Source organism: Rhincodon typus, chromosome 30 (genome assembly GCF_021869965.1).
Source record: "Rhincodon typus isolate 14 chromosome 30, sRhiTyp1.1, whole genome shotgun sequence".
Classification (NCBI taxonomy): Eukaryota; Metazoa; Chordata; class Chondrichthyes; order Orectolobiformes; family Rhincodontidae; genus Rhincodon; species Rhincodon typus.
The window spans coordinates 4995279-5016993 of record NC_063361.1 but is presented as its reverse complement, the minus strand read 5'-3'; the positions used below and the strand labels follow the sequence as shown (position 1 = coordinate 5016993).

Sequence of the window (21715 nt, the reverse complement as noted above, 5' to 3'; positions counted from 1 at the left end):
ATTTTCTGATGAAGGGCCTAGGCCCGAAACGTCAGCCTTTCTGCTCCTATGATGCTGCTTGGCCTGCTGTGTTCATCCAGCTGTGCACCTTGTTGTCTTGGATTCTCCAGCATCTGCAGGTCCTACTATCTCTGATTCAACTTTTACCAAGCCAACAGGTTTTTGAATTTAGCCAAATAATTTAAACCAGGCTCTAGATACCAAAGCTCAATTAAGTTTAAATGTCATGGTTTTGACAATGTTAGACCAATCCCTATTGTAAGAAATTAATAGGTCATCAAGGGTATAAAAGAAGAGGGCATTTGAAAATCGGTGAGAGAGCAAACTGCCATCTGTTAAGGGAACAGCTCTCAACAGCCATCGCCTTTAAAGAGAGAGCAATCACTGACTTTCTCAGAAAACTCTAAGCACCATCAAATTACATGTACTACAACATTCTTAACTAATCTTCCTGACACACGAATTTGATGGAGGAGGGCATTCCTGACTGGAGGACAGCGGAGAAGGCAAAAAAAAATTCCAGAAGACTTATCCTGGCTGTAATTTTGAGAGTAAGTTTTTAAAATTTTTTTTAATTAATTTTTTAATATAAGTGGGACTTGTATTTATTGGAATAGCATACTATTAGAATTTTGTTTTATTCGGGAATAGTTAGTAGTTAAGGGGGAATTGTTTGGTTTGTTAGTAGTTCTGCTAACTTGTTAACTGTTACAGTTAAATAAATAAATTGTTACATGTTAAGTGTAGAGTGACTATCAGGAGTTCGTTTTATTTCACCTCTTCTTGATAACACATTGGGAAGTGGGAGGCAGGTTATATCACTTTTCACCCTTCCTGTAACAGACTGAGTGAGGTGAGCTTCTTTGGGTGTTTCAGTTTTAACTATTAGAGAGGCATTGTCCCCTGCTTCATAACCTTATTGTGTCAAAACTTGACCAGACCAAAGGCTTGATCGTGAAAACCTATTTTGAGCATTGATAGTATTTGAAAATTGTAGAAAACTTTCTGGCTTTCAATGAAAGATTGTTTGATCCAACTTTACTGCAGCAAGATATCTGAGGGAAGAAAGTGAGGTCGCTGGGGGTTGTTAAATACAGAGCCAGTGCTCAATCGTTTATGTAGTGACCAGAGATATCAAAGGAAATTGAAATCCTCGCAACTGATGCTGAAAGTTGAACTCTTCACAGCCCTGAGCAGAGAGAACCACTGTATGCCCACTAATTTCCCCATCAGACCATGGGAGCATAGCTAATTATGTTTGACAAATAGTCTTACCTTATTGCTGTTGAATATTTTTCTCAATTGATAGAGGTGAAAATCTTATATACCATGACCAAAGAGGCAATGTCAGGGTCTTGCATGAAATGTTCACTGTGTTTCTTTGATATGGCTGCCTTAGACAATGAATCACAGCTTGCTGTTGAGATTTTCAACTAGTTTTGGACTTGAGCAAGTGACAAGTTTACCACAATGTCCACAGTTGAATGGGAATTTCAGTATGGGGCCCAGCAGCTAAATCCTGTTTAAAGTAAAATACTGACATTTATATAGCCTTGTTCACTCAATAGTCCAGCCGACCAGTGTAGACTATCATCTTTACGACTGATGGATAGAAAACTGTAAAACCCAGCAGCCTATCCTACCAACGAGGTTGGCTCCACATTTAGGTCCATGAGACTTTGAGGAAGAGCCGTCTTGCCAGAATCTTGGGCCTACACCACTATAATGGGCAGCACCGTGTCCATGATGGTTGCGATATTTGGGCCAAGGAAAACAGAAATGGACAAAGGACCTTAACAGGAATGGTTTGGTGGTTCAGGAGACCAATAGCTGTCATAACTTGAACAAGTAGCTGAGGAAGTTGCATCACTGGAAACCAAATAGGCCTTGAGACCCAGTCAAAAGAAAGACGATAGGTAGCGTCATCCTTCTGTCCACAAATACCATATAATCAACTGTGTCAAAGGATCAAAAAAGATGAGGAATTAGAAAATGGGGGAAGACAGTAGGTTGATTGGAGTGGTCATTGATTCTAATTGCTTTTTGTCGACTAAATACAATCAAATGTTGAAATTTGAAAGTGGCTGAAATGGGGGAGAGGGGGAACTGAAATGTATTAAATTTCTTAAATGTTTCTTCCTTTGTTCTACCCACAATCTAATGTTGAAAGGTATTTTAATTTTCCTTCATCTATAAAGGAGTGTTAACTAACACAAGCCATAATGTTACAATGCTACTCGGATGAATTTAACTTGATTTTCAGACAGTTTCTCCTAAAAAAAAAAAAAACAAAAATTGCTTTCTTTGTTACTCAAGCATGCTGAATGAAGCCAGACAATTATGAAATGATATTTGTGTAAATCAATTTTATTTTGTGTCAAAATACTTAACAGTGGCAGAATGAAAACACATGAAAATGTGTTTCACCTTCATGAGTTAAAAAGAGGATGGTGTTGCCTCGGTAACAGACTACATTGCAGTGAGAATCTTCATTTCAGGCACTGTTCGAGGTGTTGGAAGTGTATTGCCAATATAAAATGATGCATGATTTATAATCTCAGTTGCTGTGTGCTGAAAGGTAAATTCAGTCATAAAGTGTACTCTAAGAATAGCGTTCAGTGAAAGAGCTCAATAATGACAGATTACAGATGTTCTTTCCATTCCTGAGAACACTATACTTAAAAAAAAAAAAAAACACCAGCCTTTTTGTCTGAAATCACCAAAAAAATGACATCTTACCTTGTCCTGTAAGAGTTCCCTTGAAAGTCTGTAATCACATTTGTGTACACACAGGAGTTAAAGTGGCTTGTAAAAATGAACTAAAAATAACAAACTAGGATCAAAGCTATCTCCAATATCACTTGCTTCATATAACATTCATCTGCCGGAAACCTGGTTATACCTTTATTTATAGCTACACTTCTAAACTGAACCAATTTTACTTTGTGTTTTACTAATGTACAAACAGAAATGCTGTTCAATGTTGTTTGTGTGCTATATTTTGACATCTTTCAGCTGTTTTTCTTCAAGGCATGATCCTTGTGTTAAAGTCCAGTATTAATCGTAACAGAGTTTGTAGGGTTATTGGGAGACAGCATGATTAGTGTCAGCAGACAGGCACGAGAGGCACTAAAATTGGTAAATGTGAGTCAGTGGGAACAAGCATGCTTGATTCAGAAGGTTGTGGGTTCAAACCCTGCTCCAGTCTTGAATTCATTATCTGAGCTGATGATTTAGTGTAATGCTGAGTGAGTGCTGCACTAAGAGGGTGCTGTCTTTTGGATGAGATGTTAGATGAAGGCACCATCTGCTCTCTCAGTTGGATGTAAAAGATTCCATGGAATTTTTCAAAGTGGAGTGGGGAAGTTAGTCTGTTTTACTGGTCAATATTTATTCTCAGTCAACACCCAAGGACAATGATCTTATTTGTCATTTATTTCATTTGAGGTTTGTATGATTGCTTTACCCTGAGAGGCAGTTGCAGGGTCATTGCTGAGTTCCTAGTTCATGAGTACTGGCAGTCCTATGCCAAGGATCAATTCTTGTGAGAGTGTAAATAGAGACTATTGACTAGTTATATCTCTCACATGGGCAGTATAGTTGAAAGTGATCCTGTCCTGACCTGTGTATTATGAAATGTAAATAATAATTTAACTTGGAATTTGACTTCTCTGTTGAAAGAAGTAAAATCCAACATGGGGTGATGGAAAGATATAAGTAAATCTAATTGAGGTAGTTTTTGTAGCAGTATCTGGTTAGCCTGTGAGTTGAAAACCCCATTAAAGTGCTGCAGTTGAGGCCATTCAAGTAACCATTTTCTTTAACCTATATTGAATGTAAACATTTTTTTAACGCGTCATATCCTATGAAATACATGGTTTGATTTATTAGTCTGGAGACTAACTGAGATAGCTGGGCCTCACTGACTATGATCTCGCTGTGTTGCTGTTCAAAACAATGATTATTACGCTTGAATCAAAATAGTAATGTTCTCTGATAGTTTAGGATATCTATATAGAATAGTTTCTGGAATCAAGAGTATAAAAATAATCTTGTGAGCATAGCTGTACTGAATTGTATGGGAACTGCAGCACAGCTGTGTACAGTGTGTTAAGCATCCAAAAGCATGTTTTTGTACAGATGAATGCCGCCAAGTGGATATGGTTACAACTCCGTATTCTCTGGAAACTGACTATGCATTACCAAACAAGCCTTGCCATATAGTGTCTTACGGCGCAGAAAAAAACCCTTTGGTCCAACTTGTCCATGCCGATGAGATATCCCAATCTGACCTAGTCCCATCCATCCAGATGCCTTTTAAAACATTGTACTTGTGCCCACCACCTCCTTCCTCTGGCAGCTCATTCTAAACCTGTGTCCTCTAGTTCGGGACTCCCCATCCGAGGAAATAGGTTTCCCACTTTTAATTGCCAGTTGTATTGAAAATATAAAATTCTTGATTTTTTTTGTTTGTCTTGAATTGAGCATAAACACAGTAAATCTGAGAAGAAAAAGTGACTCCCAAAGTAGAGCAAATTTGTAATTCTCTTTTTCTCATTTTCATTCATTGTAACCCTCCTTTACTATACACAGGGTCCAGTGACAATGCTTGCCAAAGTAACCCCTGAATGCTATCAGCAAACCATTGTGGCTTTGAGCCATATTTACTATAAAATAGATTTCATAGTGGTAGGTAAACTCCCATGTTTGGGTTATTCTGTCAGGAATATTTGAAAATCGCCAGACCAGTTTATACTCCATTCAAGCAAGAAGTTGAATAATGCTGTTTTATAATTCTGCCAAAAGTTATCAGAGCAGCTTGTTTGGGGATTTTGGAAATAGATTTCAAAAATAACATTTTCTGAATGTTACAACATACTGTGGAAGTTATTTATTTGAAGAGGGCTGTGGGGATAAATATCCCTTCAATGAACTGCTGTGTTAGCTTCTTTAATAGCTTAATGTATATAGTGCTGTCTTGTGTGATACCGAACTATACAAGTGTAGAGAGAATCTGATAAAATCACCATTTGTAAATGCCGATGGTTGGTGTTAGAGATGGCAAAATTGATATTGGTGCCCCTAAACTGGAACAGTGGAGTTTCGATTTCTGATCTGATGTCCTGTCACCCATGTTCAGATATCTAATGAGGACAGAATTGAGCCTTGCTGTAAAGCTCTCTACCGTTGAATAACCTGTTATAATGAAAAGTAAATACCTGGGGAGGGTGTCATCTGGTTAATAGTACCTTGCTTTTAGAAAAAGGATACAAGACATTATAAAAAATTCGTTTCATGTGAAAAGAAAACAAAGAACAGTGGTGCTAGAGATCTGAAACACACACATTCCTGGAAAAAACAACGCATCAGCTTCCACTTAGGATCATACAACTTTCAGGAATCAATATAGAGTTTAATAATTTTAGAACATGAGCACCTCCTTCCATGTATGTTTCTCATCTCCACATTCCAGAGTCATGACGTGGGTTGTTTTCAGCACAACCAATCCATTTTCACCTACTCGTAGCCCCCATTATCACTTATTTAGCTTCCCTTCTTTCCTGACTTAATGTCAACAATCCCCTGGTCTGCCTCATTTTTGTTTTGCTCTCAGCGTCTGTCTTCACACACCTGTTCAATCCTCTTCCTTTCCACCCCACCAACCCATCATCAGCATAAATATCAACTTTTCCTAACTGCAATCTGTTGTGAAGAAGGGCCACTGGACTCATAAACTTACTCTGCTTTCTCTCCACAGATACTGCCAGACCTGAGTTTCTCCACCATTTTTCTTTTGTGTTTTTCATTTCAGATTCTGTTCAAGTAAAGGTTTCATGTGGGTCTTGTGTTGTATGATGTGTTTAAGTTTGTGTGGTGCTTAAAAATAATCCTGTAACATTTCTAATAAAGTTAAAGGAAGACATGTTCAAAATGTTGGATCCTTGTGCAAGGACCTGGAGTTCAGTTTCTGGTGTTTATAGTGGCACAACCTTTGACCTTGGCTGTAATACTTCAAATTAAATTAAGTATTCTGTGTATGATTGATTCAGAATGGGGGTAATTTTAATGTAACTTGCATGGTGAAAGACTGATGGTTTTGGATTGGCTATCTTTGTTACACCACTCCAAATTTTCTTCCCATCGCTGGGATGGTTGAGATTAAAATTGCTGTTTGATTTTTAAAAATAGTTCAAACCACAGAGTATTTTGGACTTTATAGAGAAAATGTTGGATGTCTATCACCTGCAAAATTACTCATGATTCATACAAATATCCTGAAATTATGTTGTTTTGTCACTTACGATTTATGTATGTCTTTAGTTTTGTGATAATTTGTAAGTTTTGATTCAGATGGAAGATTTTTGACAAAATGAAAGGAATAAACAGCTATTCACACAATTATGAAAGATAGCAATAACCTTTTCAGTCCCACCTCTAATCTAAGCTCGTTTTAGTAACACAAGACACGCATCATCCTTTCCCAAACATCATTCTGGGTTTACCAGAAAACTAACTATGCTGGTGTCCATAATGAGAAAAGTCCTGTGCTTTTATCTTTGAATACATATTTCTCTGTTTCTGCCAACACCTAAAAGTTACCAAACAACTTGTGCGTCTCATCTTAAGTTTTTTCGAGTATTTTAAATGAAGTACAAATGAAAGGAGCTGTTCTAAATGCAAAACCTTTTTACAAGCATAAAATTGAATTCTCATTTGACGAAGGGTTTGTGATCAAATAACTGTGGACTAAGAATAACATTTCCTGCAGACAATAAGGTATTCAGTAGCAGGAGCAGGATTAGGCCATTTGGCTCATTGAGCACATCATCATTTAATAAGATTGTATCCAATCTAATTGTGGATTTAACAGGATTTTCCTGCCAGTTGCCCGAAACTCCTTTTTTGTGTCAAAAATCTGTTTATCTCATCCTCAACCAACATACTTTACTCATTGTGGAAGAAAGTTGCAAAAGTTAGCAACACTCTGAAAGCAGAAATTCCTTCACATCTCTGTATTAAAGGGAGATCCCTTAACTGTAAACTGTTCGCTCTGGTCTAGACTCTTTGACAATAAGAAACATTCTGTTAGGGCCTACTGTGCTCACTTTTGACTTTGTCTGCTTTTCCATTCACTTGTTAAAACTCATTTTCTGCTTATCCTCCATCTGTCAAATTTAACCTATTGTTATCCTTTTGCAGACTTCTTGTATTCTGCTCCTCGACTACATTTCTACCTAGGTTTTTATTATCCACAAATTTGGCTGCAATACCCTTGGTCTTTATATCGAAGTTATTTGTGTGGAATGCAAATTGTTGAGGCCCCAATAGCTGATCCCTGTCGAACTCCAGGGAGTTACAATTTGCCAACCTGAAAATGACTTATTTATCCTGAGACAGTTTTCTCTCTAGTTAATATATCACCCCAACACCACAAACTATTGCAACCTTTAATGTTGCATCTTATCAAATGTCTTTTGGAAATTAAAATGCCTATCTGCACTTTCCCATTACCTTGTTATATCCCAAAGAACTTTAATAAATTATTCAAACATGATTTCCCTTTTGTACAATCTGGCAGAGTCAACACAATTTATATGATTTTCTAAATATTCTGCAACCATCTCCTGATTAATGGATTTTAGAAATTACTGCTCTTCTGTACTATATCAAGATTTGGATACATTGTAATTTCATCTTTTGTACAGGATAATGAAAAGTATACTTAAAGTAAAATACAGTCTGAAATAAATTCAGTACTCAATGGATTCAAGGTTGACTATGACTTTGTCTCCTAAGATAATCTTGTTGAATGACGGTAACATCTTTTCAATGTGTCCTTTCTGTTAATAATTCAGTTGATTTCTGTATTTGCTGCGGTTAATTCTGAGAGCTTTATTGAATGAGATGTTTGGAATCAATTTCTGATTTGCATCAGGTGTTCAGAACAATGCAAGACTTGGCACTCACTGACAGATTGTATTTGTTGATTGTTATTCCATTAATAAGGTGTTTTTTATAATATTCTGACATTTTAAAATTTTACTTTTTAGATGGCGGGAACGAGGAACAATCAGAACGGAGACAAACAAGCATAGATTCTCGACAGAATCGGTCTGGGCAAGGTAGGCACCCAGCATTTATCAATTTCAGAACTAGGGAACAGTGCAAGGCATTGTGAAATAATGGAGTCATAACAGAGCCAGAATTGGAGGTGCTACATTAAAATTTGGTAATGAAATCAAATTGAGAGGGGGTTGGGGGGTGGTGGTGGTGATGGGGTGCTATTATCCAGATAATCTGGAAATTAACAGACTTCCAGAACAGATATGTAAATAGCAAATTAATTTCAATATATTTCAATGTGGCGTGCTACATGAGGACAGGGGGAATCTGGAAGCCATGTGGTCCTTGGATAATAGTCTAAATGGGATAATGGTGCAGAGCGATATGGGCACAGATACACTAATGCTGTGTGTACTCGGCACGTCTGGCAGCCACTGTGGAAAAAGAAGCACGGTTAATGTTTCAGGCTTATGATTTTCATCAGAGCTGAAATAAGAAATGTAACTTCCAATGAACGTTTACTGCGAAAAATCCATTGGCCCGGATCTTTCTTACAACAGCAAAACTGTTTTACTTTGCTAACTGAATTTTAATTTGCGTTCTTACTTTTTTTCAATTGTTGAGACCTAGTAGCAATGCATTGTTAAAGGACCCATGCTGCCTTAGATATCGTGAAGTGGTTTACAGCTGATTTTTAATCTCATTCTACCTCCTAAACCACCTGCCTTCACACCCCTCCTGGCAGCCCACCTACCATTATCCCTGGCTCCAATCGACTGTCATTGCTCCTCGCTTCTCCAAATGGCTCCAGTGGCTCTGTGAATTTCACATAACTGAGGATCCAGGGATGACTTGGGGTGGGCATGTTGGGGATGAACAGTGCTGAATAAATCAGGAGAAAACAACTGGATGAGCCCAGGCAAGGGGCTCAAGTGTCTCTGCTACTAATCCCATTGGGTGCTTACACAGGACCAGTTCTGGTGAGCTGGAAGTTTGTGTTCCAGTGTAAGACACTTTTCTGAAACCTAGAATTCCACTGCAGCCATTAGTCGTGCTGAACGTCACAGCTTTCATCTCTATTGGGATCATGGGCCGTTAACTTGTTTCTCTATCTGCTGTTGCTGAGTACTTCCTGGATTTTTTGTTTTGTTTCCAAAGTCCAGAAAGTACAGCATTTTGCTAGGCAAATGACCAGTTTATTCAGAAAATTTTGATGAACAGAGTTTTGAAATGTCAACTTCTGTTTTTTTTTCCCTCTGGCCAGTTTCAGGTGCTTGTACATTTTATAAAAAACATACTGCAAATGCCTAAATGAATTCTGTTGTTACATATCCCCAGAATTGTTGCAAAGTACCAAAGTAACTGTTAAGGCTAAAATATTTCACAATCTTTAAAGAAGGGCATTATGATTACAAGAGGCATTTGAGTGTCAATTGTGAAATAATAAATACATACAATAGTTGGTATTTTTAGTGCACAATAGAAAACCGGAAAAAATTCCTCAGGTTTTGAAAACTTTTAATGGAGCTATGAGCAACTGCTGCTTGTTACCATGGTATGAAAGTCAAATATTGAAAGAATTTGGTGCATGAAGCCTCTAATTTATTAAAATCCTGCATAGTCTGCCTGCAGGGAGCCTATGTAAGTGTAAGCTCCACAGCAGTATGCAACTCCTTCTTACCTGTAAGCATCTAAAATTAGACATCTCACCGTCCCTAAAGAATTCACTGATGGGATTGCTGTACATGTCCTATTTTATTTGCTGAATATAAAGTTTGGGAATAGACATAGTACATTATTGCGTAATGAGAAACGGCCTAATAACTTCTATGTAGGATAACTGAATTAGGGCAATAAGGTTGATATTCATTGAAACAAGGCATCAAACAGGTCGAGAGAGACTGTGAAGAAGAATTATAAAAATAGCATACTTCAATCAACCCATGCTTCCTCTAAGTATAGTAACAAAATATTGGTGCTATAGCGAAACAGGAAGTGTAGTTTGATTGAAGTATATTATTTTTATAATTCCTCCTTCACATAGTCTCTCTTCCTTTGTTCATTACTGCTCCTCCACCTGTTTTGTACCTTTTGATATTACCCCCTCATCCTCGCCTGTTCTCTGTTCAATGTCTGCACCCAAAGCAGATCTCTCTGCTCCCCCGTGCCATTCTCTTTGTTCTGCTAACACTAGGCTAATACCAAAATGTTATAAGAGCTCTGTCTATCTCCAATTATGCCTGAGGCAAGAGGTTGCAACCTTTTTCTAATCCCAGTGGTTACAAATTTTGAATTTCACCATGTGAATGATATGGCCAATTGTGTAGACATTAGACTGTATCAGGTTTAAGTAATATGAGCAAGTCAGTCAGCCTTCTTTAGTCGGCACCAAATAACTGGTTTACTGCTAAAAACAAGCTGACTCAAACAATGGAGGAAAGGTAATTGACGGTTTGTTTTATACCAATATGTGTGTGTATGTGTGTGCGTGCGCATATATGCGAATATATCTATTGTTACAGAGAGTTCAAACCCCTCCGATAATTAAAATGAAACACCCAGAGATGCTCGCCTGGCCTCGTAATCTGCTAAAGGAAATGAGGAAAATTGGTATAACCCGCCTTTCACCACCTAATCTGCTATAAAGGAGAGGTTAAATGCAATTAAATCCTTTCGGTCACTCTATAAACAAGTAACAATTTATTTATCTAACTCTAAACAGTAAACAAATTAACAGACCTACTAACAAACCAAACAATTCCCTCTTAACTATTAACTAATCTGAATAAAACAAAATTCTACTGGTATGCTGTTCCAATAAATACAAATTCCACGTATATAAGCCAAAGTAATAAGAAGAAATAAATTAAAACTCCGACTCTCAAAACTACAGTCAGGATGCGTCTTCTGAAATGCTCTGCACCCTCTCTGCTGATCCTTAGCCAGGAATGCATTTCTCTGTCGAATTCTGATGTTAGGAATATTAGCTAAGATAGCACATAATCAGAGAGCTTAAAGATTTCTGTGAGAGCCAGCGTTTTACTCTTCTGATGGCAGTTCACTCTCACCCTGATTTTCAGAAAACCCTCTTCTTATGTACCCTTGATGACCTGTCAATTTTCTTATAATAGTTTTGGTCCTAGGTTGTCAATGCCATCAGATTTAAGTTCCGTTGGTTTTCAGTCTCTAAGTGCCTAGTTTAAATTAATTAGCTGGTATTCAAGCTGGCTGCCTTAATGTCAAAACAAGCCTAGGTTTCAACACTACAGCCAATTGATACATATATGTTTCAATTTCAGAACTGTCTGTACATCTGCAGCTGCTTGCAGACATTTTTGTCTAAATCTCCAAGCTTAGAAAAGCACATCACTTCTTAAAGACACTACGCACTCTTCTTTCCCCACCCGCAAATAATTTTTACAAACAAATTCCAAATTCCTGCCTTCTAATTCACAAGTACTCCACACAACTTTGCAGTACTATCCTTTTAAAAAAGACATGTAACTATCACTTGCCTACATTTATGAGGAAAGCATAAATTATGGATAGTTCCAAATGGTATTCTGATTCTGAAATTTTCTATGCACACATGTAGCTGGCACTGGGGTGTTTTCCAGGAACAGTTGTAACTTTGGATGAATTCCCTTTGCTCAAGGCATTGGGGCAGATTCCAAGAAAATCCCCTTCAGTAACTCTGAGTGGCACAGATGATTTTTAGCTGTCAGACTTGGCTGACTGGAGTGACAAAGCAAGAGGGAGAGCGCAATAAACTGTTATCTCTCGGGCAGACCACAAGTCCTCTCCCTTATCATTCAAAATTGCAACTGTCTTAACCACCCACAATTGAGCCAAGTGACCATTCTCTACAGATTCTCCGACTATTTAATCTCCCTGTTCCTTGCAGGTGCAGTATTGTTGTTACACGCACTGTATTTTCCTCAATAAAGTGTCCTTTATTTATAATTTCAGGACATGTTTATATGGGTTCCACGTTTTATTTTAAAACCAAATGTTTGGATCACGTTCATAATTCAGATGAAGTTATAATGCCAAATAATAAGGAAAAATGGGAACAAGTCAATATAGTAAAAGTTCCTTAGTTAGCAGTGATCAATGAACAGAAGTCAGTCATTCGGCACAGTCATACAACCTTTTGGCCCACTGTGTCTATGCTGACCAACACTCACTAAAGCTACACTGATCCCATTTCCCTGCACTTGTCCCATAGCCTACTATACCCTGACGTTTTAAATACTCATCAAAGTATTTCTTAAACATTGCGAAAATACTTGCTTCCACCGCTGTCTTGGACAGCATTTCCACATTATTTCACCCAGAGGGTGGTAGATTTTTTTTCTTCAGGTCTCCCCTAAGCCACTTACTCCTCACCTTAAATTTATGCCCTCTGGTCTTAGACACATCTCCTATGGGGAAGAGATTTTTACAATTTACTCTGTCTATGCCTCTCATAATTTTGTATACCTAAATTAGATACCTCCTCAGCCGCCTCTGCTGCAACGAAAACAAGCCCAGCCTATCCAGTCTCTCCTCATAACTGAAACTTTTCCTTCCAGGTAACTCCTGGATTCTCCCCTGCTGTCATGTCCCTTCAACAGTGTGGCAACCAGAACTGCGCACAGTATTCCATCTGTGGCCTGATCAATGTTTAATGAATTTGTAACAAGACTTTCTTGTTCTTATATTCTCCGTGCTGGCTAATTAAGGCAAACATCCTATACACCACCTTCATCACCCTATCTACCTGCTCTGACACCTTTAGGAATCTGTGGACTTGTACACCAAGGTCACTTTGTTCCTCAGTACTCCCTTCAGACCTCCTATTTATTGTATACAGAGAACAACAAATCCTGGCGATCACAGCGGGTCAGACAGCATCCACGGAGAGAGAGCCTACATGACTCTTCATCAGAGCTAAAGTGAAGTGAGGAGGGGGCAGCGTTTATGCTATTGTGTGTGTCCTTCCCTTAGTAGACCTCCCAAAATGCATCACCTTGCACTATTTGGGATTAAATTCCATGTCATTGCTGTGCCCAACTTGCCCAGTTGATCAATATCAGACTGTAGTCTGCGGCTATCCTCCTCAGTATCAACAGGATCTTCCTGTAAGAAATCTATGCTGACTATTCCTGATGCATCCTTCACTTTCCAAGGAACAAAAACAAAGTTACTGGAAAAGCTCAGCAGGTCTGGCAGCATCTGTGAAGGAGAAAACAGTTAACATTTCGGGTCCGGTGATCCTTCCTCAGAACCAATTGATTAATCCTGTTCTTCACAAACTTCCTAATAATTTCCTTGTCACTGACTTCAGACTAACTGGTGTATAATTATTGGCCTATCCCTGTTGCCCCTCTTGAACAAATGAACCACATTATCTATCCTCCATTTATTTGGCAGATCACCTGTGGCTGGCAAAGTATTAAATATCTCTATCAGAGTCCAAGCAATCTCCTCTCTCGCCTCCTAAATCGGGCTGGGATGCATCTCATCCGACTTGGAGGATTTATGGACCTGTATGCACACTAAAACATCTAATACCACCTCATTAATCCAGACATGTTGTAGTACCTTACCATCCCAACTGATATGCCTGGCTACATTGTTTGTCTCCTTTGTGAATACAGATGAGAAGTATTCATATGCAACCTCACCCACATCCACTGGCTCCATGCACGGGTTGCCCGGCTGGTCTGTAATAGATCACACTCTGTCCCTGGTAATCCTCTTGCTCTTAATATACTTGTAAAAAGTGTGGGGTTTTCCTTGATCTCACCTGCCAAAGTTATTTTGTGGCCCCTGTTCGCCTTCCTAATTACCTTTTATATGCAACCTCCTATGTTCGCTTTACTTTAAGGGCCGCCCCTATTTTTAATGCACTGTACCTGACTTATGCTTCCAAGGGTTCTTGGATTTGCTGCTCTTGCCCTTCACTCTGAGAGGGACATGCTAGCCCTCACTATGGTATTTTTAAAAGACTCACCTTGGAATGTTGAGCTGCCAGTTCTGTCCTCCCTTCAACCATGTTTTAGTGATTGCACCAATATCACATTCCTCCATAATGTAGGAGCAAAATACTGCCCCCTCCACATTTCACTTAAGCTCTGATGAAGAGTCATCTAGACTCAATGTTGGCTTGTTTTCTCTCCATGGATGCTGCCTGACCCACTGTAATCTCCAGCATTTTTTTGTTTTCGGTCATATGCCCACATGCTGATCAATGGTCTGAATTCATCTGCTTTACTAGTCAAGCTCCTTTCATTGTATCTATTTCAATGTACCTTTATAGACCTCCCATGTGTCTTATCCTGCCCATGACTTCTCTGCCTATTGGACTGTCTTAGCCTTCCTTCTACATCTTGCTCCCAGCTTTACGTTCCCCTGCCAAATCAGTTTAAAAACGCCAAACAAGGATATTGGACCTGTTCTGGTTCAGGTGCGGCAGGTCGAACTAGTGCCAGTCTCACCTACTCCAGAACTTGTCCCAATGATTCAAAATTCTAAAACCCTCCCTCTACCATCTCTTTGGCCACACTTTCATCTGACCTGTCTTCCTATTCCTATACTCTGAAGCACATGGCCCTAGAAGTCATCCAGAGATTAAAACCGTAGTCTTCCTCTTTAAACTAATACCCAATTCAATTTTTACTGCAGGACCTCATTTCTTTTTATACCCATATCATTGGCACCAAAATGTGCCATGACTACTGGCAGTTCAGCCTCTGAGACATCCCTCACCCTGGCACCAAGGAGGCAACATACCATTGAAGAGTCTAGTCCGTTCCCTTTACAATTGAGTCCCACTAAAGTTCTAAGTCTTTTTCCTCACCTGCTGTGCAGCAGAGCCAACTGTGGTTCCACAAACTTGGCTGTTGGTGCTTTCCCATGAGAGGCCATACCCCAACAGTATCTGAAACTGTATAGCTGTTTGAGAGAGGAATGGCCACAGGAGACTTCTGCACTGCCTGCCTTGTGCTTACTAGTCTTCCTGGTGGTCTCAGTGCTTTTCTGCCTGCGTCTCCCTTAGTTGAGGTGTGACCTGCCTGCTAAATGTGCTGTGCATGAGGTCCTCTGCAAGCCAGATGCTCCATAGTGAGTCCTCCCACAGCTCCAGCAGTCCATGTGGTCAATCAGGAACTGCAGCTGAACACAATTCCTGTACATGTAGTCACCATAGATACTGGAAGTGTCCCTGATTTTCCACATATTACAGGAGGGGCATTCCGTGGGACCTAGTGCCATTATGAACCTTACTAACTACAAACATGGTGACAATTAACATAGTTACCGCCAACAGAAACAAAAGTCTGCATTTGTATGGTGCCCTTAACTGAAAAGTAGGCCCGCCACTTCACAAAAGGAGAGATGTGAATGAAAGATTAGGTGAGGAAATGCATTTTTGGAAAATATTTAAAGGCAAAGGAAGGAGCTGGTTGTCCTGAGGGATATGGAAACCTGACTAAGGTCAGACTCATATAATTGAATGCTCTGCCTCCAATCAAGATTCATGGGCATGGAAAGGGGAGAGGTTTATGGATCAGACAACTTTACAGATAGGATCATTGTGTTGCATTGTTTCCAAATGTTGATCTTAGCATTAAAGATCAAAGAATATGTGCCTTAACGTTAGAGGCAGTTAAAATGTTAAATAATAGACAATTTCCATAGATCAGAATCAAGAATAATATTTATTGAATTTGAATTTTAATTCTAATTTGAGGTTTCTTGTATAGATTCTGGGATCTGCAGCATGTTTCAAAACTACTAGAACCATACCTTTTGTCATTTGGTCAATGCTCTCATTAGGAAATTTCTGGTAATTGCACCTGCTTAGCGTATGCTAAGGTCAATCAGATAGAACTCATCAGTTGTGAATTTTACATTTCCAGCAAAGCTATTCTTGTTCAAGAAAGGATATCAAGACAATCTTAGTAACTACTGGCCTAATTAGTTTATCTTGGTGGGTAAGGCTTTAGAAGCAATAATCGGGAAAAATTAAAAGATACTTGAGGTTTGCACTAACTGAAGAGACCCAGCATGAATTTGTAGAAGCACATTGTGTTTGACTAGTCAAATGAAATATGTTAAAGAAGTAACAAAAGTTGATGAAGGGAATATGATGAATGTTCTCTTTATGGATTTTAAGAAAGTATTCTACATAGTATCACACAAAAGGCTAGTTTAAAATAAAAAATGAGGCCCATGGAGTGAGAGGATCAGTGTCCAATTGGCTAAAGGACAGAAATTGGAGAATTCTGGTATAATGTCACTTTTCAGATGGGGATGGTCGACATTCATGTTCCCTAAAGAGTCAGAATCACTGCTTTTTGCTGGATATAAATAACTTAGATCTTGAAATATGAAGTAGAACTTCAAAATTTGTCAAAGATGCGAAACTTGGAGGAGTGAACTACATGCAACGTGATATAGATCGTATAAGAATTGAGGGGGTGCTGGATCACCCTTTCAAGTTTAATGCTTATCAACTTCGAATGGGAAAGTATAGAACTAGGTTTTGGAGTCAGTTGGAGGTTAATTCTTATTTGAAGCTTCTCAAAGAACAGTACACCACAAGAACAGGCCCTTTGGCGCCAAGACTGCACTGACACATGATGCCATTCTAAACTAAAAACATTTTGTTATACAGTCGTTCCCCACCGTTCCCTGCCTATTCATATAGGTCAAGATGGCTCTTAAACTTTGCTATTGTATCTGCCTCCACCACCACATCTGACAGTGCATTCTAGGCATTTAGCTAACCTCTGTAAAAATAAAAAAACCACCTCACATCTCTAAATTAGCCCTTTTACCTTAAATCGTTGTCCTCTAGTAATTAATATTTCTACCCAGGGAAGAAGATTCCGAATATCCATTCTATCCGTGCCTGTCATAATTTTGTGACCTTCTATCGGTCATCTCTTGTCCTTCGATGTTCAAGTGAAAATAAACTGAGTTTGTCCAGTTGCACCTCGTAGCTAATACTCTCCGAACCAAGCAATATCCTGGTAAGCTGTTTCTGTACGCTCATCAAAGCCTCCAGATTCTTCTGATAGTGTGGTGACCAGAACTGTACACAATATTTCGAATCTGGCCTAAACAAAGTTCTATACAGCTGCAACATGCCAATTTTTATACTGTATGATCCGATTAAGGAAGAGAAGCATGTCATATGCCTTCTTGACCACCTTGTCCACTTCTGTTGCCACTTTCAGGAAGCTGTGGACTTGTATGCCTGGATCTCTCTCCACATTGATGGTACTAAGGATTCTCCTATTTATCTATAATTCCCACCTGCATTAGATCTTCCAAAATGCATCACCTCGCATTTGTCAAAATTAAAATCCATCTGCTATTTCTCTGTCCAAGCCTCTTGCCTATTTATATCCTCTGGCAATCCTGCTCACTATCTGCAGTTTCCCCCAGTCTTTGGGTTGTCTGTAAACTTGCTAATCAGGCCACCAACATTCTCCTCCAAATCATTTGTGTGTGTATGTGTATATAAATATATTTATATAAAAAAAATATAGATGGATGTTACAAACAACAGGGGTCCCAGCACTGATCCCTGCAGAACACCACTGGTCACAGATCTCCCATCAGAAAAACACCTTTCCACCATAACTCTGTCTTTTGTAATTAAGCCAGTTCTTTATCCATCTTGCCAGCTCACTGCAAATTCCATGTGACTTCACCTTTTATATCAGCCTGCTATGATGGACCTTTTCAAAGGTCTTGCTAAAGTCCATACAGACAACATCTACTGCCCTGCCCACATCAATTATCTTTATCACTTCAAAAAATGCAATCAAATTTGTGAGACACCGCGAAAAGCCATGTTGCCTGCAGTTCTGCAAATTTCCACTCTGTAACCTATTTAAATAATTTCAAAGTCACATATGTAAAGCAGGAAAAATCAAAATTCTTCCTTTTTTGAGACATTGTATGACAGATTTATCAATTGAACTGTTGATCAGAAGTGAGAAAAAATTGTGTTTTATAAGGAAATTAATGAAGAATATGAGAGTCAGAGGCTTGGTTCAGTAAGGTAATACAAAGTATTAAAGGTGTAGTGAGTAATGGGGTTAGTGTTATTTCAGATTGTTTGGGTTGGAGTGTTATGTAACTCAGGTGATTAGTATAGGATTTTAAGTATTTATTTGACATGAGCATGTGGTAACATGAATATGGATTGGTGATCATTTGAGGAAGTGGGTGCTTGAAGATTTGGATAGTGATTGTTAAACTAGGTTGGTCAGAGGAAGGTAACAGTTTTAAGTTGGGCTTTGAAAATTGTAGAGCCTCTGTTAAATGAACATTGCGGTAGTGAGCATTGTGGTGTAGTGAGGTTTTTGACCATATGTGCAACTTAGTTCACGTTGCAACTTGAAGTAATGAAATGGAAATCAGAGCTGGTTGGATGAATTAATAAGAGAGTGGGAAAGCAGCGAAGAGGACCTTATTGCAAAATTATACAGAGAGGTCGAGATCAAGGCAAATTGGCTGATTTGGTTCATTTCAATCCCTTTTAATTACTGTGAGTTGGTTCTCTTGAAATCCAGTTTGTTCTATTGTGGTTAGTTTGTTTTATTGAAGCATGGCTGGCCGAAATATAAGAATTTTAATTTTTGAAACAATATAAACGTGAGTAAAAACTGAAAAAAAAATCCTGGTTTCACTTGAACTCTCGGGAAGCGTGTTATTGGCCTTGGAAAGGCTGCAGCGCTGTGCACATTCAGAAAAACATGCTGAGGGTAAAAGAGTTAAGATCCAAGGACAGGTTGCATAAACTTGACCTATGCTCCCTCAGGTCGCAAAGATTCAATTTTAATCTAACCTTATTCCTTTGAGATACAAGGAGAGCTTAATAGGCAAGGGCTTTATTCCCCCGGAGCGTCGGAAGCTGAGGGGTGACCTTCTAGAGGTTCAGAAAATCATGAGGGGCATGGATAGGGTGAATAACCAAATTCTTTTTCCTGGGGTGAGGGAGTCCAAAACTAGAGGGCATAGATTTAAGGTGAGGGGGAAAGATTTAGAAAAAGACTTGAGGGGTAAGTTTTTCATGCAGAGGATGGTGTGTATATGGAAAGAGCTGCCAGAGGAAGTGGTGGAGGCAGGTACAATTACAATATTTTAAAAGGCTTTTGGATGGGTACATGAATAAGAAAGGTTAGAGGGATATGGGCCAAATGCTGGCAAATTGGATTAGTTCAGATTGGGATGTCTGGTCAGTGCGGACAAGTTGGACTGAAGGGTCTGACTCTGACTCTAAATGTCTTGCTGTGTGGCAGGATCAAAGATTGTGAACATTACATAACTGATTTTAAAAGTGTAACAATGCCACCTTGTGTTGGGATGATCAAAGTAAATATTTTTGAAGCAATAACAAACATTAAAAATTGCTGCTACTTAAGTAAACTCTACTTCTAGTAGTCAGTCCTCAGCTTCCCAGATCATAGTACTTAACTCCTCTTGCAATGCTGACAGTCGTCCACACCATCACAGCGCTCCCAGACTTCTAGAGTATTTGAGATAAATATCAAATGATTATTGTCAGCAGTCTCATGTTGAACTTCCCATCCTTTGTTAAAAGAGGAAGATAGGATTGTGGATTTCTGTTTTCTGAAAAATTGCCTGAGAGCTGGTGGCTGAAATGTATTGTCAGTTACTTGATCCAGATAATTTAAGATACCACACACCTGCATACCTCATGACTAAGCAGCACCATTGGAGATTTGACAACATGTGAAAGGTATATGGGTTTGGTTTATGCACAGAAATCATGGTTTGCAAGCACCTGCCAAACTAAATTAATTTTATTTATAATTTTGTGAGATTATGAATAGTTTTAAAGGAAAAATGATATGTTGTTAACGGAAAAGTAGTAATTCATGGAATGTTGCCGTAGTCTGATCTGATAAATTTGGAACATAGCTGCCATCTTTATTGGCTGTATCCAGATGTCTAGTATGACTAGATGATATTGGATTGATGTTATCTGGAAAATTTGAGCCAATTTAATAAGTAGGCAAATCAATGGCATGAACTGTAAAATAAATATGAACAAAATGTATGTTCAAACATTCAACATGAATTGTCAGTACATAAGCTGTTGAAGAGTTTCAATATATGCTTTCATGAAGGTCTGATCAAGGTTAATCAAGTAGGGATAAACCCTTGAGTGTATTTCATTATTTATAAATAAATGGATTCATGAGATGCGAACTTGAAAACACCCATTAAAATTCTGAAATCACATTGATAACAAGAATTCGTTGGAGGATGTTAAAAGAAACTTACAGCAAGTTGAACTGAAGGGCTTGTTGGGCCAAAATAATTTGTCTTGTTGTGTTTGAATTTGTAAGTCATTACATGGAAATTGGAAAACTAATATCCTCTTCACTGTACAGCTCCCTGTCCATATTTCTTATAACAGCCTAAAAATACAGGTAGCTTGTCTATTTGCATGCAAGATTAATTTTATGAGACAAAGTTTACACATTACATCCAATATGTAAACATACACCTCTCATTAACTTACTGGGATTGAAATAAGACAAAAATGTGAATTAAAAGTTGCGGGTAGCTGATAAACCAAGATTGAGTTATAAAAGTTATAGTTTATTGTAGAATAATTGCGGATTCTAGAAAGATCACTGTAGAGAATTTTGTGTTTATTTGGAATTTTTAGATGCATTTTAAATCTTGTTACTGTCTGGAGGGTTTATTTTGAAACAGTATTGGAGTTTGGTGACTGCATTGTTTTCCCCTGGTAACTAATACCCTGGAGGTCCTGTACACAAACCAGTGCTGGTTCTCTGATCATAGAATTCAAAAATGAGAGAATTTCTTTTACAATATGGCGATAGGCTTTATTGCTGAACGTGAGTGAAAGGTAATTAATTCTTGAGTTTAGTTTTTGTTAAAATATAGATTTCTAAGAATGGCAATTACTAAATGATGGATACATTGCAATACATTTCCCATTGCCTTACTTTAAACGTTCCTACAAATTGAAATTGTTGTTCCAAGCAATATCTGTGCTTGTTGAATACTGATCTTTCAAAGCAACAAGAAATAAGCAGTTGAATTTTTAGATTATTTAAGGTTAACTTCAAAGTATTTATTACGTTGACATGATCTCTAGAACACAGATCCATGTCTTCTGAAATGTTTTCTTGCCAGAAAATTATTTCTGTGGGCAATGTTCTGCAGTGGGAACCTCTGGATTAAGATAGATAGTAAGGATCTATGTTAAAGCAAACGCTGCAAAATTTTGCCAATATTTATACCCTCCTCTAAATTGTTGTATTCTGTTTGATAAACTGAAGAATGTATATTTGTTTGCTGTAGTGAACTTCAAAACCTTGAAATTTCCCAAAATGTTTCACAAAAATAAAATATTTTTGATGTTTTGCCTCTTCAGTTCTTCAGTTTAAATTTGAAGAAATAGGTCCTTTAGAAAAGCTTAACACAATTGGACAGAATCAACATGATTTTACAAAACAAAAATCATTCTTGGCAGAGATAGTAGGAACTGCAGATGCTGGAGAATCTGAGATAACAAGGTGTAGAGCTGGATGACCACAGGCCAAGAAGCATCAGAGGAGCAGGAAAGCTGACGTTTCGGGCCTAGACC

General features: G+C 38.4%; 1 protein-coding gene across 7 annotated transcripts in view; it reads left to right on the top strand.

Annotated features, from left to right (window-relative positions):
- tanc2a (tetratricopeptide repeat, ankyrin repeat and coiled-coil containing 2a) overlaps positions 1–21715 on the top strand; it is a 754278-nt gene that overhangs the window by 328795 nt on the left and 403768 nt on the right. For all 7 annotated transcript variants that reach the window (XM_048614640.1, XM_048614638.1, XM_048614637.1 and 4 more), the window contains one exon: positions 8052–8123. In XM_048614640.1, coding sequence (XP_048470597.1) covers positions 8052–8123 — 72 coding nt within the window. The remainder of the gene's footprint in view (positions 1–8051; positions 8124–21715) is intronic.